Source organism: Drosophila busckii, chromosome X (assembly GCF_011750605.1).
Source record: "Drosophila busckii strain San Diego stock center, stock number 13000-0081.31 chromosome X, ASM1175060v1, whole genome shotgun sequence".
Lineage (NCBI taxonomy): Eukaryota > Metazoa > Arthropoda > Insecta > Diptera > Drosophilidae > Drosophila > Drosophila busckii.
Genome location: NC_046608.1, coordinates 7,092,621 through 7,111,006, shown reverse-complemented (window position 1 = coordinate 7,111,006; position 18,386 = coordinate 7,092,621). Strand labels below are relative to the sequence as shown.

At 43.9% G+C, this 18,386-nt stretch overlaps 2 protein-coding genes across 10 annotated transcripts; one reads left to right on the top strand and one right to left on the bottom strand.

The window, feature by feature from the left end:
• Positions 1-1,349: 1,349 nt before the first annotated feature.
• Positions 1,350-11,494, bottom strand: LOC108606495 (low-density lipoprotein receptor-related protein 4). Of its 4 annotated transcripts, none has more exons than XM_017996651.2 (14): positions 11,347-11,494; positions 8,979-10,444; positions 8,803-8,924; positions 8,621-8,737; positions 8,357-8,548; positions 6,816-8,281; positions 6,541-6,756; positions 5,250-6,475; positions 4,795-5,186; positions 4,617-4,742; positions 4,440-4,557; positions 3,891-4,383; positions 3,664-3,825; positions 1,350-3,596 (listed from the first exon to the last, which is right to left on the bottom strand). In XM_017996651.2, exons 1-14 carry the CDS (start codon positions 11,396-11,398, stop codon positions 3,439-3,441), a joined length of 6,306 nt encoding a protein of 2,101 aa, XP_017852140.1. In that variant the 5' UTR covers positions 11,399-11,494; the 3' UTR covers positions 1,350-3,438. The 4 variants fall into 4 exon arrangements, with proteins under 4 accessions (XP_017852140.1, XP_017852141.1, XP_017852142.1 ...); XM_017996652.2 differs by having other exon boundaries at positions 3,668-3,825; XM_017996653.2 differs by lacking the exon at positions 8,621-8,737.
• Positions 10,431-18,261, top strand: LOC108606496 (gamma-aminobutyric acid receptor subunit beta-like). 6 transcript variants are annotated; one of them, XM_017996659.1, is made up of 8 exons: positions 10,431-10,446; positions 15,271-15,548; positions 16,221-16,392; positions 16,451-16,635; positions 16,702-16,859; positions 16,916-17,419; positions 17,601-17,822; positions 17,880-18,055. In XM_017996659.1, the coding sequence occupies exons 2-8, from the start codon at positions 15,472-15,474 to the stop codon at positions 18,053-18,055; spliced, it is 1,494 nt and encodes a 497-aa protein (XP_017852148.1). In that variant the 5' UTR covers positions 10,431-10,446; positions 15,271-15,471. The 6 variants fall into 6 exon arrangements, with proteins under 6 accessions (XP_017852148.1, XP_017852144.1, XP_017852147.1 ...); XM_017996655.1 differs by lacking the exon at positions 10,431-10,446 and adding an exon at positions 14,582-14,630; XM_017996658.1 differs by lacking the exon at positions 10,431-10,446 and adding an exon at positions 14,585-14,879 and having other exon boundaries at positions 15,274-15,548.
• The last annotated feature ends 125 nt before the right edge of the window (positions 18,262-18,386 follow it).

Genomic DNA, 18,386 nt, shown 5'->3' with positions numbered 1-18,386 from the left:
ACTTTTCTCTCGAGCAGCTTTAGCTCGAACAGCACCGCTCAGAGCAGATTCGAATTCAGCTAAGTTCGAATTTCGATTGTAGTAGTGCGGTCGCCAGTCGTCCGTCGTGAGCCTTCGTCCAGTCTCGAGCAGCTTGAGTTCGAAGTGCGGCGCTCAGAGCAGATTCGAACTCGGTTAAGTTCGAATTCCGATTGTAGTAGTGCGCTCGCCAGTCGTCAGTCAGTGTTGAGCCCTCGCCCAGTTCGGCTGCCTTGAAATGAAAAATAGTTAATGATAAGTTATTTTAATAATATTAACTACAGTTTATGCTTTATTTTTATTGAGCACGCCACCAGTTACAAATGTGTAATGTGTAATTGACAAATCCTTAATACAACTCCATTATCATATTTTTGTTGTTTGTTTTTGCTTGGAATAGAAAAGAAAATCAATTCGCAAGTTAAATTTGTTCTCTATTTGAATACATTTTAAATTCGAATTGCAATTGCTTGTTCCAAAAATAAAACTCAATTAATTTGTTTTGGAACCTTACCAGGTTGTGTGTTGATTTTAAACATTGAAACATAAAATAGTTTGTGTTTTTAAGATAGTACTGGTACCTTATGCCAGCTGCTCCTTAGTCGGAGATGCCTGCTTGGTTTTCTGAGCCGTCTTGATCAGTAATTGCTTGGTCCTCTTGGTATTCATAGCCCTAGCGAATGTCTCCCAAAGATAACCAAGCCCATTGCATATGAGAGTGGCAAGTGATGCCGTCGTCTATATAGTTTATAGAGTTCATGAACAGTCCAGCTCCTCCAGCACGACAACAGCACGCTGCTGTCCTTACGCTCCAGCTCCACGGCCAGCTTGGTTCACACTCAATCGAACTTCACTACAGGCTACAATAAATTTTCTCAACATGCTTTTGTTGTTTGTTTTGCTATAAACAAAAATTTAAAATGATAATTATTACATATCTAGTTAGTGCTCATCAGAAAAACTTGTGATTGTTAGTTGTTATTTATTTATTTATTTGCGACATTTTTGTTTTGTTTTGGAGGATTGGGGGTTACGTACAGTACATACAATTTTGTTTTTGTTATATATACTACACACAATTTGACTTGTTTTGTTTTTGGTATGTTATTTTTTTTGTGGTTTTTCTTTTTCAAGTTTTTTTTTCTTTCTTTGTTTTGTTTGTCGTTATCAGTGCAGCTGTTAGATGCATTAACATTTTAGTTAATATTTTCAATACAAACAAAAATAATTCACTTTATGTTATATAGTATAGTATACATATAAGACATATTTGCATATATGTATATATATATATATAGATATAAACATACATATAGATATATAATTTGCTTTGCTTTTTTTGTTTTTTTTTTTATATTATGTACATACATATTACGCATACGTAAGTTATATAACCGATTAATTACTAAGACTAACAATCAAAGCTGTGCAAATCGAAAAGTATTTTTGTATTTGTAGTTTGTAGATATTTGTATTTTGCTTTTGTTATTTTGATTTCCGAAACACCCTTCAATTCCACATTCGCTGATTTTGATTAAAATCCCAATTGCTAGTTATTTTTTTTGTTTTGTTATATTGAAAAGTTCCATATGTCAAAAATATGGAATAATATTAAAACCCAGTTTTCTTTGTTATAGTGTATTTTGTTCTTCGATTTTAGTTGCTTTCGTTTTACCATTTTTTTGTTTTTCAGTTGAATTTTAATTTTTTGTTTTATTCCTTTTTGCTGCTTGAGGATTCAGTGCTGCCAATTTAAACAGTTCTCTGGCAGGCGGGGGGATGGAGTAGCTTAGAGCCAAAATTAAAAAGGATTCATTTGTTTTTTTTGTATACCTGAACTTGATTTAAAAGCTATAACAGGCCATTTGTACATTATGCAAAATGTTTCATTTCATTTTAAATGTATAATTCGTCTTTCGGTTTTTAGAAAAATTCTTGGAGAGTGGGTTTGACCCCGCCTGATAAACAACAAAGCGTTGATCGGCGATCTGCAACTCAGTTATAGCTTTTTTGATTACCATTTCTCGTTTCTTTCATTCATTCGCATGCAACAACCCAAAAGGCAACACTGACTATTATCAGAGTTTATGTTCGTTCATGCAACATTTTGTACTAGTTTCTCTATCGGTTCCAACACTCAGTGGTTAACGGTTTTAAATGGTGAATTCAAAATATTACGCTTTATTTCTTGCGCAGCAGAAGAAATAAAATCAGACTTTGAGAGCATTGCATACAAACATTTGCGATTTCTTGTCTGCAAAGCCTTCGCAGTCACACTAACTAAATGAATTTTATAACTATATTACAATTAAAGATACAACGATTTATAGCTCGAGATAATACCTGCAGTGTTTGTGTGTGTGTGTGGGGGTGTGTGTGTGTTTCAGTGCCAGCTACTTAGCATGAGAAATTTCAATGAAATGCTAATGACATTTTTCAAAATTGAAATGCTTAACATGCACAACTTTTCGGATGCTCAATTTATGTTGTAGGAACTATGGCTGAGCTTGCACAAGAGCGAATAAGTTATATACATACACATATACCAAGTTCATTGATTAGAGCGTGACGACAACAGTGTGTCGTCGAGAGCTTAAGGCGAAGAATAGAACAGTATATGCTTGTATGTATTGGTAATTTGTTGCTATTTAGTATTTGTTGTTGTTGTTTTTGATGTATGTAGTCAATGCTATCACCGAATAGGACGGCTTTAGTCAGAATTTGTTTTAAAACTTGCAATTAATGTTCGTTGTATTTGGTTTGATAAGATTGTTTTTGTTTTGTTTTTTTATAGTTTAGAACTTAGTGAATACATATGTATATGTATGTAAAGCAGTGAAAGTTTTAGGCACTTTACCTCTTTTTCCAAAAGGAGAATTTTGGAATTGTTCTTTAGCTTGTCTTTGGTTTTTTTTTCAAGGGGCTGGGGCAAGTATTATAACGGCTAAAATGGTTGACATTAAGTTTACGCAAATCCATTACACATAATAATAACCACGTCTCTGTTTCAATCCAGCTAATGCAATTGCCCAGCCATCAAACAAGACGGGGGACCAGCAAATTATCAACAAGAAGCTGAAGCCGAGACCCCAACTTCATTTGCCAGATCCCGACCGACAAAATGGCTGTAGGCAACAGCTTTAGTAATCTATACACATACATACATACATTATCAACATCAACTTTCAACGTCAACTTCAACTTCAGCTTCAATTTCAATTTCAACATCAACTTCAACATGCGCTTAATCAACATAGTCTTTAGCCTTATCAATATCTAATCATCAACTGATTTTCTCTTGTAGCAAAATTCATATTTTTAGGGCATTACGTAGTAAAATATTTATCTGAATTTGTGTGTGTGTGTCTGTGTGTGTGTATGAAGTTACTTCATTTTTGTTTGTGTGTGTGTGCGCGACGCTTATGTAACGGTTTCTGCATTTATGTTATAGTCGATAACGTTGTTAGTTGAATAGTTTTCGTTGAGGGCGATGCCATCGGAGAGGGCGTTGGCACAAACAGGCTGGACGAAGCGGTCTCCGTGGTTAGACTTCGCTCCTCGTACACTCCGGCGCGCTCCTAAGTTGAATATGACTTTAGTATTTGATTTGGGAGTTTGTAGCTCGTTGATAGGGGGATTGACTACCTACGTGCGATTTGTCATATTTAAAACGCTTCCATATGTTCGTCTTGGGCTCCATCGGTGTGCCATCAACATTGTAGTTGGGATTGGAAAAGGTCAGTACGGATCGACTGGAGCCACGTGAATTGCGTTTCGACTTTTTGCGATTCGTATTCACAGCGAGCACTGCAAACAAATAAGAAATAATGTATAGTAATATTTTTGGAACTGCACTTATGTCTATGACTAACTGAATATGACAAGCACTATGATGACGACCATGACCAGGACGACGCCGAGAGCGACGAGCACAAAGAATTCCCGCTGGTTGTCCTCCTTCATCTTGAGATCATCGTCATAGGCACCGCCGCTGTCTGGATTATCGCTCGCGCTGGGATCATCGGTTAGCTCATCAGAGTACTCCGGCAGATCGTTGTCCGGTCGAGCCATCACATAGACTTTAGGTCTCGCATAGCAGGCACCACCGTTCTTCTCGGCGCGATCTGGACAAGCGCAAACGTAGTCCGAGCCACGATAGAAACATAAATGGGAGCAGCCGCCATTATCCTGCGCGCATTGGTTCCAGCTCTTGGCTTGACGTGAGGCCGATACAGAGCGAATGTCCAGCGCGCCACTAAGCGCATCCCGCACCTCGAATGGATAACCGTAACCCACACGCGGCGTGCGCTGCGAGCGATAAACCGACTTGTTGTACCAATCCGTCCAGTAGATGTTGTTCTCAAACTGTAAAAGGTTAAGTCAATTAATTGTGGCATAGGCTGCAGCTAAGGCAGACTTACCATTGTCAGGCCGAAGGGATGTGGAGCATAGGGCACCAGCGTAAGACGCCGCTTGCCGCTAAAATCCACCTGACCTATGTTGTCCTCCAGGGCGTCTGCCCAAAGCAGTCGCCGATTGCTGCAAGAGGCAAAAGTTGGCTAAGCTTAAGCTTGAGTAAGAATTAGTGTTGAGCTTACGTAAAATCGATGGTTAGTCCAGTGGGAAAGCCAATGCCGGAGGTGACAATGGCTGTGCGATTGCTGCCATCTAATAAACTGCGTTCGATCTTCGAGGGTGTGCTCCAGTCCGACCAAAAGAGGTAACTAAAATGCCACACTATAGAATTGGTTATAACATATTGACTAATCAACTTACGCCTTGGCTGGATGCACAATAATTGAGCGAGGATCTCCTAAGTCTTCGGTAATCAACTTTTTGCGGCAAGTGCCGTCCGTGCGTGCCACTTCGATCAGCTTGCGATCCGTATCCGACCAGTAGATGTTATCGGCAACCCAATCCACAGCAATGCCATTGGGTGTCAACAGATCCGTGCTCACTATGACTTTGCTGTCCGTAAAGTTGAGCAAATTAACGCGGCGTATGACATCGAGATTCACATCAGCAAAGTATAAAAGATTCTTGCGATAGTGATAGTCGAGCACAACAGCGCCGTGTACTCCGGCAATGGGCAGCACCACATCCATGAAGTCGCCGCTGTTCAATGAGATCATGCCAATGCCCGAGCGCAGCGCAATCAGTAAATAGTCCTGCATTAAAAAAAAACATTAGTAAGTAGTTTATGATTTTATTAGATGACGGCTAGCGCTTACCTCTGGTAGAGATTGACATTCGGTGGTGCTGTTCTCGCGCAGCTTCAGACCAATGGGACATTGACAGCTGTAGCCCGTGGGATTGCGCAGACAGAGATGGGAGCAGCCACCATTGTTGCGGCCACAGACGTTTTCGTTTTGCACGCGACGCTTGGTGATCACCTTGATGTCCATAAGGCCATCAATGTTGGTCATGACATTGCGCTTGGAGCTCGTATTGCGTCGCTCGGCGCTGTGCAAGGCCTTCGACTTCCAATCGGTCCAGTAGATGTTTTGCTCGGTGAGCGCCAGCGCATAAGGATGCTGCAGTGAGGAGAGGATTAGGTTGCGCTGATTGCCAGTGTAGTCGCAGGAATCAATGGTCTTCAGGCGTGCGTCCACCCAGTAGATGCGCTTAGCCTTCAAGTCCAGCACTAGACCATTGGGCCAGCCCAAGCTGGCGGTAACAATGCGTGACCGTTCGTTGCCGTCCAAATGGGAGCGCTCAATTTTGCGATAATGACCCCAATCGGTCCAGAAGAGCAGACCCGCTTCATAGTCCAGCGCCAAGCCGCGCGGCGATTCCAGATCCTTGTAGGCAATCACATGTCGATTATTGCCCTGCAGATCGGCCACTTCGATGGTGTGTCTGCCCGCATCGGCCCAATAGAGCGAGCGCCCTATAGAGTCCACCACCAAGCCATCGGGATTCTCCAGACTCTCGCCAATGACCTTGTTCACATGCAGACCATCCGGACTGGAGCTCATTATGACATTCTCGATGGTGTCCGACCAATAGATATAGCCCGTCTGCTGATCCACATCCAAGGCAACAGCATTGGAAATTGGCGGCAATGGCAGCACCACATCAATCAGATGATCAAAGTCCAGCGAGATTTGGCGTATGTCAATACGATGCGCAAATATAATATACTTGCTGGGTCCTTCGGAGCAGGTGCGACGATCGTCCTTCAGCTGCACGCCCACTGCACAGGCGCAGGTGAAGCTGGTGGGATTGAGCAGACACAGATGGGAGCAGCCGCCATTGAACTTATCGCAGGCATTGTAGACGCGCCTGCGCTGGCGATGAAAGACGCGTATGTCCATGAGATCACTGCTGTTGGCTATTACGGTCGCCACATTCTTGCCCGTCAGCTTATCCGCGCTCATGGCGGAGCGATTGTCCCAGTCGGTCCAGAATACACGGCCGCCGCTTACATCCAGCCCAAACGGATGACCAAGTCCACCTGTGGGTTACAAAAGCAAAGTTAGACTCGAGTGTGGCCACCTTCATTCCGTATGCGGCACTTACTGATGATAACTTTGCGATTGCTGCCATCAAAGTTCATATTCTCCAGCGTCTTGGTGCCGCCATCCACAAAGTACAGTTTCGACTGATCATAATCAATGGCCAGGCCATTGGGCCAGATGAGTTTCTTGGAGGCAATGATGACGCGGCTTTGGCCATCCATGTTGGCACGTTCTATCAAAGCCTCTTGTCCCCAGTCCGACCAGAACATCAAGCCCTCTATTGATTAAAAGGTAAACATGAGTGTGAGTGAGAGAGAGATATAAAGGATTAGTTACCAATGGGATTCACAACTATGTCGCGTGGTTTATCCAATTTCTCCCAAACGAGCAGCGTGCGCATTTTGCCATTTGTTGTGGCCACTTCAATGCGGTTTGTAGATGGATCTGTCCAGTACAATTTGTCCGTAATCCAGTCGAGCGCCAGGCCAACAGGTGATACTAAATTCGAGTGCACCACACGCTGCTGATAGCTGCCATTTAAATGAGCCTTATTAATGGAGCTACGCTCGACATCTGTCCAATAGATAAAGTCCGTTTCGCTGCACCAGTCCAAAGCAACTGCATGCTTCAAATTGTCCAGCGGCACAATCATGTCCACCTCGTTGGGTCCTGTGGGCTTGCTGTTCAACTGACGTAGGCGTATGTCCTTGTGGCGCGCGACCAGCACCAGCTTATCGGGTGCGCTCTTGCAGGTCTTGCCATCATCCTTGAGGGACAGACCAATGGGACAGCCGCAGCGGCGTGAGGTTTTGTTCGGAAGACATAGATGCGAACAGCCACCACGTAGGCCACGTCTGTCCTTAGTACATCGGTCTGGATAGTCGGGTTGGCGTGCCGGGTGATAGGCATGTATGTCCATGGGAAAGTGAAAGTTTTCGTGCACGGAGCGGAAGCCTTTGCCACTGATTTTATTCGCTGCCGAGACAGTCTTCGTATTCCAGTCTGTCCAGTACATGGTGTCCTCGAATATGGTCAGCGCAAAAGGATGAGGCAAATGAGTGCTGAGCACTTTGGTGCGCTCGCTGCCATCCAGGTTGGAGCATTCGATGGCGTGCTGCTTAGCATCGGCCCAATAAAGCTTGCCATTGGGAAAGTCAATGGCCAGGCCATTGGGCCAAGTGACGCCCTTCGATATGATCACCTGTCGCTGCGAGCCGTCCATGTGAGCGCGCTCAATCTTTGGATTGGGTCCCCAGTCACTCCAGAAGGCCAACGCCTCGCCAGGATGTATAACAATAGCACGCGGCTTATCCAAATCGCTAGAGGCAATGACAGTGCGCAGATTTCCTTGGAAATTGGATACCTCAACGCGTCGCGTGCCTGAATCCGTCCAGAACAGCAGGTCATGTACCCAGTCCACTGCAATGCCGGTGGGCGACTCCAAGCCCCACTTGATGACATCGCGCACGCGTGTTCCGTTCACATAAACCATCTTGATGACATCGGTGGACACGTCGGACCAAAACAACAAGCCCTTGCGGTAATGAAAGTCAAGGGCGATGGCATTGTGCAAGCCTTTCACAATCGCCATATACCGATTGTTGCTCAACGTAACTCGACGTATATCCCAACGATTGGCCACGAGCAGCGTCATGGCACCGCCCAGCGCCTTGCATGTGCGCAAGTCCGGTCGAAGTATATAACCCAGTTCGCAGGAGCACACAAATGAGCCGAGGGTATTGTGGCACTTCTGCGAGCAAACCGGGTTGGTCAGATACTGGCATTCATCAATGTCGGTGCAGCTGGAGCAACAACAATAACAATATATATATATATAAATTTATGATGAAGCGCTGCTGCTTCAATCTGCAACTCACTTGCGTTTGTTCTCGTGCATGAGATAGCCCAGGCGACAAGCGCACTCATCCTTGCCCTGCGCCGTCTTAATGCACAGCTGTTCACACTGGCGCGGCTCGGTGCACTTTTGCTCCACGGGACAGTTGACCTCGTCTTCGCCAAAGGGACAGTCGTTTTGGCCATCGCAAACATGTTTTTGGTGCACGCAGATTCTGTAAATATAATTTTGAGTTAATTGCGAATGCACGTATTGCGCCAAGTTGGCAATTTAAAGCATCAGTTACAGTGTTGCATAGTGTTGCATCTGCTTTCGTGCTTTTCGATAGTTCTTTGGCTTCTTTACTATCGCTGTAATGTCTTTCGTGCTTTCGATCTTTTTTAAGTTTCGTGACAGAACAGCACTGTTAATATTAAAAGTATCGATAGATCGATCAACAAGTTGGTGTCCCATGTATACACAACTTACTTTAGATTGGTAAAATTTCTTTTCGCGGGACATAAAAATTGGCCAGGATCGCACTGCAGGTGACAATCCACCTCGTCCTCGGCCGATGAACAATCAGGATAACCATCGCATAGCCAGGTGCGCTACAAAGTGGCAAGTTTTTTTATTAAAATCTAATAATCAAATTTGCTACTCACCAAAATGCAGCGGCCATTGTGGCAAGTGAATTCGTCGGGACCACAGGTCAAGGGATGTTCGGGACTCATATTGCCGCAGTCGTTCTCGTCTTCGCCACCATCGCAGTCCTGCTCCTTGTCGCATTTCCAACGCTTGGGTATGCAGCTGCCATCGGCGCATTTAAAATCGCTGCTTGTGCACTGTGATGGCTTCTGCTGGCAATTTTCCTCATCGCTCCAATCGCCGCAGTCGTTGTCACCATCGCAACGGAATCGATTGAGAATGCACTGGCCGCTCGGACCGCCGGCGCCACCCAAGCCACCGCGACACTTGAACTCGCCCTCCGGACAGCTGTTTATGACCGCCGGGCACTTGAGCTCGTCAGAATTGTCATCGCAGTCGCGCTCGCCGTCGCACCGAAAAGCCAATGAGATGCAGTAGCCATCGTTGCAAGTGAAATGCTCGTCCGTGCAGCTGCTGCGATTGCAATGCACCTCGTCCGAGAAGTCCTTGCAGTCGTTCTCGCCATCGCACAGCCACTGACGCGGTATGCAGAAGCCATTGTTGCACTCAAATTGATCCTCCGTGCAGTTTGTCCTGGCGCCGCAGTGCGTTTCGTCTGAGTAGTCGCCGCAGTCGTCATCTCCGTCGCAGAGCCACTCCTTGTTGATGCAGCGATACGTCTTCGGACACATAACATGCAAGCCGCTTTGCTCGCACTCCTTTTGCAGCTTCGACATCATGTCGTCCATAATTTCGCAGCCGTTCTCATCGCTGCCATCGGTGCACTGCACCTCGCGATTGCATCTGCCGTGCTCCTCAATGCACTGGCAGTTGCCGCATTGCCACTGCTTCTCCTCGCAGGTGTTGTGGCAGCCACTGTTTATGCTCGCGTCGTGGACATTGGCCTCCGCCAGCTGGCCGGGATCGTCTTGCACGACGCGCACTAGCAACGGGCGAAAGCTCTTCTGCTTGTTGTTGGCGCCGGCTATGAAGCCATCGCGTCCACGCGCATTCGTCTGCCGGTCGGACTCACGCACGCCGTAGAGATCTCCGCGCCCGCCTTGAGCAGCGTTGCGAAACTTTGGCGTATCGCCGGCGGCACTCGGATTGGCCACCACTCCTGCTCCAAGATTGGGCTTCAGCGGCACCAGCGGATCCAATGTAAACACCTGGCTGTAATGCTTGTCATCAAAATGATCCGGATCGTGTTCATGCGATGCTCGATGCGGTGGATACTCGGAGCCCGTGATATAGTCCTGGTCATGCTCGTGCTCCTTATGCTCCTTATGCTGCAGCTCATCCGCTAAATCATCGCCATGCACTTGGTGGGCGTTGTTTAGCTGCTTGTTGCCGTTCGCCGAACGCGTCTGTGCCCTATGCTGCAAATTGAGCGGACGTCCTTCCTCAGATCCTGCAGCGACCTTCCTATTGCTGCCGGCACTTTGAGCTGCCGTACCGTGGTTCAAATCGCCGAATCTCAATACTGTAAGTCGAACATTTTCATTATTTATTTTGTTATAAGAAATTAAATTAAATTTTAATTGGTTCAGAAATCCTTAGACTGAATTCATTTAGGCTGCTTGAGTAGCTCAAAGCTCAGTTTGAATTGATTAAAACTAAGTTGGAGTAGCTTAGCAGCTAATTAATATAAATATAGAAATGAAAATATAAATTAAAAGCAGCATTTAAATTCTTTGCTTATGACTTAAGTAAGTGAATTAAGCTTAGCTCTTAAATATTTGCAATACATGGGTAAACATTAGTTGTTTCAAAAATCTAAAAGCAGAAATTTCAAGCTGCAGAAATTGCATAATGAACTTGATGTTCAAATGCAATGAAGAGAAAAAAAATTTAACTGCTGCTCAAAAGTAAGAAGCTTAGCTAACGGTATTTAAATACTGGTAGCAAGCTCCTAAGCTGCAATTAATTAAGCAAGCAACGCTTTGAGTGCTAGTTAAGCTGCACTAAGCGGCATTGAAAGTTTTTAGTGCCCAAGCACTGCAGCCTTGTGTGGCTTGAATAGTTTGCATTTTGTTTTTCTTTTTCTCGGTCTCTAGAGACGCATGGGGCCAGTTAACTAACTAACAGGTGGCGCACATATGAGAAGATTATAGTGGGAGCAAAAATATGTGTAATGTAAATAAATTGCAATAGTTGCTTCGCAGGAATTTTTTTTTCTCCTCTTCTTCTTCTGGCTGAATGATATTTGAGATGTGTGTGCTTAAAAGTTGATTGCCTGGCTGGCTCGGGTAACCAAGCCATAGAAATTTTCATTGATAAGTACGCAGCTGGCATGTGTGCGAGTCTGTGATGTTGGAATGACTGAATGAATGAGTGAATGATGTAAGGGCTGATGTAAGAGAGATTGAAAGTGGAATTACTTACACAAGCATAGCAGGCACACCAGGGGGCAGAACGGCAAGGGTAGCCAATACATTGCCGCACATAGACGCCGACGCACGTTCACACACACACAGACACACGCACCACCAACACCAAAGCTCAGTCGACACAGACACAGACACACGCACACGCACGCACTTGGCGCTGCTGCTGCGCTGCTGCTGCTGCTGGCTCACTTGTGCTGCTTCTTCTTCTTGCTGCTGCTGCTGCTGCTGCTGCTGTTGTTGTTGTTGTTGTTGTGGTTGAGGCTGTGTGTAAATGTTTCTGTCTCTGTTTCTTATTGGATTTTAGCGCGTGCGTGTGACCTCTGGACTGATTGGAATTGTCGCTGCTGCTGCTCGCACTTTAATGCGCCGCGCGTTGCGTAGGTGTCGCATTCAGAGTAAGGCCTGTTGTACATTTATTCATGTACATCATTGTTAAGCGCACACACACGCGCACACACACACAATCACACACACAAATGTATGTGCTCACGCAATAGAATGCGCGTTGCTCGAAATTGTTTATGCACTATTATGATTTAACAATAACTTGCAATGATAACATGATAAAACTTCTGAGCTAATGAGACTTGACACTGACAATTTCTATATATATCTATATATATATATAGAACTATATGCGAACGAGGGGGCCGCGTTTAACACTTGTTACACACTTGCTGTTTGGTTTAACGGTCTGTCTGTTTGTGTGTGTGATGTTGTCTGTGTGTGTGTATGTCTGTGTGTACACAGCAGTGTGCACGCGTGTGGGAGTTTTAAAAATTTATATTATATATAGTTAATTTTGCTTGAGCCTGCCATCCATAACGCGTTAAAGTTGGGGGGAGTAGAGGAGCTGAAAGTAAAAAAAAAAAATATGCAAAAGTTTTAGTTTTAGTTGTAAGCAAGAAACTGTTGCATACGCCTAGGCGTCACACTACAACCCACACACACACACACATATGTGTGTGCTTCCATACATATGCTTGAGTAGTTTAGCTCGCATTAGTTTTAATTTTTCTGCGCTAATGTCAGCGCTTTTCAGCCCCTAAGCCTGCTTGGTGCGCTATGTGCGCTCTCTGAAGTGCGTTTGGGGCTTGCCTCAGCCTGTTGCCAATTTTCACATAGCATACTTATCAGCGCCGCCGCAATTAATTGATATTTAATTAGATTTGATGCACATGCGGCGCTTAAACAATTTGCAAATACACAATAAACTGTTTAACTTTTGCTTTTTGTTATGCGCTCAGCTCCAAGCGCTGCTTACACACACACACACACACACACACACACGCGCGCGCGAGCTTGTATATGTGTGCATGGGCTTGCTGTTTGACTCTTAGTCTGCGTGTGCTTGTGTGCGTGTCGGCGTGGGAAACACCCACAGGTCACGTTCGCGTTTGTGTTCGCAGCGGCACTTGGAACACAGCAATTAATTATAAGTCTTCGATAAAGCGCAAGAATGAATGAATCGAGGAATGAATGAACGCAAGCGAATGCACGCATGCAATTCTTAATTTACTTATTTTTTGTAATGCTTAATTATTTAACAACTTTTTATTGGGCGCTGCTGCTGATAACAATATGATGATAGCTTTTTCGCAGAGGCGACCACAATAGATGGAAATGCTGAGAGCATGCGCGCTTATTATATATTTCAGTGTGTGTGTGTGTGTGTGTGTGTGTGTATGTGTGTGTGCAAGTGTGTGTTAATGCCAGCACACAATGTATGTATGTAAACGTATACATACGTATTATGAATTTGGAGTTTTAAGCCAACATTTTATAGCGAATTTCAGTTCCAGCCAACGTTAACACTTTTGTTGTTGTTGTTGCTGAAACGCCAGCGTTTCGCCAGTTTGTGGCTGCTGCGTTCCGTTCCGTCCCGTATAATGAGTTAATGCTTTTTATTTAGATTTAGTTAATTTTGTTTAATTGCTATTGCTATTATTGCTGTAGGTTAGTTAAGCTGCGATTTTTAAGGCGTTTTTTTTGCACAGACACTTTTCCGAAACTTTGAAAAAAAAATACAAAACAAACAAACTACAATAAATAATTCTTGACTGGACTGAACTGAACTGAACTGAACTGGGACTATAAGTAGCTCGAAGATTCGGAGATTTCTATATACAACTAGTAGAGACATATATATATGTGTATATAGTTGTTATTTGTTGAAAGCAAGCGTGATGTACATATTGATGTACGTGTGTGTGTGTGTGCTGAAGAGACGCCTTCAGCTCGGAACGTCTGCTTCCGTGCTTCGTACTACGAAAAGTGTGGCATTGCTTTAGAATTACAGTTCGCTTAGTCTGCCGCCGCTGCTGCCGCTGCCACTGCCGCTGCTGCTGCTGCCGCCTCTGCTGACTCTGCAGCCAAAAAAAATTTCTACTCTCGGTTTGGCCCAAACGCAAATGCTTACATATGTAAGCTCATTTGGCTTCCACACTGTGCCTATCTCTCTAGTGTGCGTGTATCAGTGTGTGTGTGTGTGTGTGTGTGTGTGACAATAAAAGCTTAAGCTGAGCGCAGACAGAGCGCGGACCAGTGAATACGCAATTGTTTTTCAATGGACCTTCTGAATGGGCGAGCACCACTAACACACACAAAGACACACACATATACATGAGCCCACAGCATACAAAGATACAAAGCGATTGCGTAAAAACTTTTGGAAGCTGTGTATAGGTTACAAAAGCTCGCTCGCCAAGCTTTGCTTGCTGCCCAACCCATTAAGCAAACAGCTGATGCTGCTGCCGATGCTGCTGCTGCTGCCGATGCTGCTGCTGACTGTAGCTGCCAATTAGCTACAAGCTCAACTTAAACACATTTGGGATTAAAATTGCAGTTTGCAAGTTGATTGGGGTAGACTCAATTGACTTTGGCTTGCCCTTTTGGCTATTTGGATTGCAGCTTAAGTTGTGCAGCTGTACTATAGATGGCGCCACAGCTTCAGCTACAGCTTCAGCATCAGCATTGACACCTCGTGATTCTCTGAATGGAAGCTGCTGCTGCTGCTGCTGCTGCTGCTGGTGGGCTGCAGCCTCAGTAAATGCGCAGGACCAAAAAATTAACGCCCATACGCCTAGCACGCTTTGCTTGCTTAGTCTCCCTCTCGCTTTCTTGGCAACAATTAGAGCAGGCAGCGCTGTCGTTGTCGCTGTCGCTATCGCTGTCGCTGTCACTGTCGCAGCAGCCGAAGCAGACGAACGTTAACAGTAATCATTCGTTAGCTAAGCACGCAGCACACACAGGACACACAGGATCTCCCATCCAGGCAGCGTACGCAGAGCAATGAGCTTGAGTTTGAGATTGAGTTTGAGTTTGAGTTTGAGATACAGTTACATTGACAAGCGACAGCGACAGTAACAACAGAGTTACAGTTACAGTTACAGTTACAGTTGCATGTGTGTAGCGCAATTGGCAGGACGACGACGGGAGCGGAAGCAGCAGCCGCAGCTAAAAAGAAAAAAAGTGAATGAGCTTAACGAGAGTTTCTTACTTTTCGTTCGCCTTATTGACGTTGACGGGGTTCGACTTTTTGTTGTTTTTCTTTTTTGTTTTTGCTAATCAATTAGCTGCATGTGCGCGTCTAAGTGTGAGTGTGAATTAGTGTGTGTGTGTCTTATAGTTAAAATGCAATGTCAAGTCTCAAACGCAGTCTATAAACAAAGATGCTTTTTTTTTTTGCATGCCTTTAGTATCGATGCAGTTCGTTCTGAACGCCTCAGTGCCATTTGCCAATGCAAAAAATGGGTCAAACACACAAAAGGCAAACAGAACTGCATATGTGTATACACACACACACACATGCACACTTATGTACACTCATGTGTGTGTGTGTGTGTGTGTGTGTGTGCATGCGCCTTTTATCACTTTTTTGCTTACTTCGGTTCGGTTCACTTGAATTCAACTCAAACAGCAGCTAAAGTTGGAGAGCAGCGCAGGAGCAGCGAGAAGGAGCGGGCGAGTGTCTTGGTCTGTCAGTCGGCATGTTAGTGACAATCAAAGCACAGCACAAACAATGCCAACGAGTTGAGTCTTTTTTTATTAACAAACAACGATAACACACAATAGCCAATTGTCAACATTTTGACAATTTACTATATCTAATCTATATATAATGACGAATTTTTGGAAACTGGCGGCCTCTTTTGGGCTGCTGCTCTGTGTACTGAGCGCTCAATTAACACCGGTGCGGTACGTATTAAATAGCAAATTCGTAAATAGTGCAATAACCTCTGAGCTCGCCTAGACTGCAGCTCCATTACGATTATACAGAAATTCATAGGAATCCATGCATCAATAGTTATCTGTTAAGTTTCATATTAAATATAGAAATAGACGTGATTCTGCAGAAATTAAATCGAACTCACTCACCAGCTGTATTTGCTTTTCGTAGTTAAACTTAATTGAGTAGCTTATTTTAACTCACATCAATTAGCTAATTCTACAGAAAAATATTATACTCACTTTTTACTACTGTGTACTAAAATATATACATATTGTTGAAATATCTAATTTCAATGTAAGCCCAAATTAACTGCGTTTTGAGTTTTGCCGACACTAATTTGTCAGTCAGTTCAGTTATAAATTTCTGTGACCTATATAATATATAGAAATATTTAGTGTAAATAATTTTCAGCGTTGAAACTATTTATTTATTTATTGCATCATTTAAATGATGCATTAGCTTTACGCTAAATTAATGAAATAAATAAAGTGCATAGCCCAAATCTGTGAATTTTCCATTCTACAACAACTTTTGTCTATTTGTTGTCAGCTCATAACGTTTTTAGTTTTCTATCAGCATGTTATATATTTCTTTTATATATATTTTATTTCTATTTATTTTCTTTGTGGCACTTGCAGCTGCAAGCGAAAAGAAATGCTCGCAGGACGTTTGGAGAATGTTACGCAGACGATCTCAAAAATACTACAGGGCTATGATATACGCCTGCGGCCCAATTTTGGCGGCGAGCCATTACATGTGGGCATGGATTTGACCATAGCTAGCTTCGATGCCATATCTGAAGTCAATATGGTGAGTAGCAATATATAGAAAAATATAGATATATATATATAGAATGAGTAATTAACAGGACTATACTATAACCATGTATTTGAATCAATATTGGCGCGATGAGCGCTTGGCCTTTAACATCTATGGGCCGTACTATGATTCCGATGCAGACGACGATGGCGTCAACGATGTGCTGACGCTATCGGGAGATTTTGCTGAAAAGATTTGGGTGCCAGATACATTTTTCGCCAACGATAAGAACAGGTGAGTTCTGCGCACAGCATTTTCAATTAATTAATTGAGTGAGTGCATAATTCTATTTGATTTCAGTTTCCTACACGACGTCACCGAGCGCAACAAGCTGGTGCGTCTGGGTGGTGATGGCGCCGTTACCTATGGCATGCGTTTCACCACAACTCTCGCCTGCATGATGGATTTGCATTATTATCCGCTCGATTCGCAGAACTGCACCGTGGAGATTGAAAGCTGTGAGTGCTCAAGTGTTCAAGCATTGCCAACAATTTGTTGTAACTTTACTCTCTAGATGGCTACACGGTAAGCGATGTGGTCATGTACTGGAAGCCGACGCCAGTGCGTGGCGTGGAGGACGCGGAACTGCCACAGTTTACTATAATTGGCTATGAGACGAACGACAGAAAGGAGCGCTTGGCCACTGGCGTCTATCAGCGGCTGTCGTTGTCCTTTAAGCTGCAGCGCAACATTGGCTACTTTGTATTCCAAACCTATTTGCCCAGCATTCTGATTGTGATGCTCTCGTGGGTCTCCTTCTGGATCAATCACGAGGCGACCAGTGCTCGCGTCGCCTTGGGCATCACCACGGTGCTCACCATGACCACGATAAGCACCGGAGTGCGCAGCTCCTTGCCGCGCATCTCCTACGTCAAGGCCATTGATATCTATCTGGTGATGTGCTTTGTCTTTGTCTTTGCCGCACTCCTCGAATACGCCGCCGTCAATTACACGTACTGGGGCAAGCGGGCCAAGAAGAAGATTAAAAAGCTAAAGGATTGCGATCGCCATAAGATCGGTGACTAAGAAATTAACGATTATTAATGCATTTAATTTTGATTCGATAAATTGATCAAAAACTGTTTTATATTTGTTGCCCATTTTATTTTATATTTTATGTTTTCTATGCTATAAACTTTTGTACTTATTTCTTAAATATTTAATTTCGATTTTTCATAATTCGTTTTGTTTACTTGCAGGCAAACTGGAAAAATCCGAAACGTGTTCAACCACTGAAGACATTATTGAGCTGCAGGATGTGCGCATGAGTCCTATACCTTCGTTGCGGAAAGGTAACTACAATGTGACGCTCGGCTCCATTGGCACCGAGACCATGGATTTGGCCAAATTTCCTCCAAGCTTTCGCATCACACGCAACTATGGCACAGGTCGCAGTCAGCTGCGGCATCGTGGCCAAAGGGGTAAGCTAGATCATCATCGAAAATTTGTATTGAATTTAAAATGGGATTTACTTACAGGTGTCTCGGCACGTCCGCGCATGATGCATGCGCTAAAGAAAAGCGCCTCGGCCATTAGAGCGACAATACCAAAGATTAAGGACGTCAACATCATTGACAAATATTCACGCATGATATTTCCCATTAGCTTTTGTGCGTTCAATCTTGGCTACTGGATCTTCTACATACTGGAATAGAGTCTAGAGTGATAGATAGAGAGAGCCAAGGATCATTGCCCATATAGATGCCACCTGCTGCCCTCCCACGGAATGAGCTATAAGATACATATACATAACATATATATAGTACATCTAATATATAATATATTGACATTGACCAATTTATATGAAACGATAGAACCGCAAACACACACACACACACACACACACACACATACATATATGTTAAGTATGCTAATCACCTAGGACAAAAAAAAAAGAAAATAAATCACAGTAATTGTGTTCCCAGAAAACAAAAACAGGAAAAGAATAAACAAAACCAGTTGCAAATTGTTTAGCAATTTTTAAA

Bases quoted from the DNA above. Each gene is read 5' to 3' on its own strand.
- LOC108606495 (XM_017996651.2), bottom strand. From the start codon at position 11,398: ATGTATTGGCTACCCTTGCCGTTCTGCCCCCTGGTGTGCCTGCTATGC. The intron at 4,743-4,794 runs GTAAGTTGATTA...GTGGCATTTTAG, and splicing joins ATTGTGCATCCAGCCAAGGC to TTACCTCTTTTGGTCGGACT. The intron at 4,558-4,616 runs GTAAGCTCAACA...TGCCTCTTGCAG, and splicing joins GGACTAACCATCGATTTTAC to CAATCGGCGACTGCTTTGGG.
- LOC108606496 (XM_017996660.2), top strand. From the start codon at position 15,472: ATGACGAATTTTTGGAAACTGGCGGCCTCTTTTGGGCTGCTGCTCTGT. The intron at 16,636-16,701 runs GTGAGTTCTGCG...ATTTGATTTCAG, and splicing joins TTCGCCAACGATAAGAACAG to TTTCCTACACGACGTCACCG. The intron at 17,420-17,600 runs GTGACTAAGAAA...GTTTACTTGCAG, and splicing joins TTGCGATCGCCATAAGATCG to GCAAACTGGAAAAATCCGAA.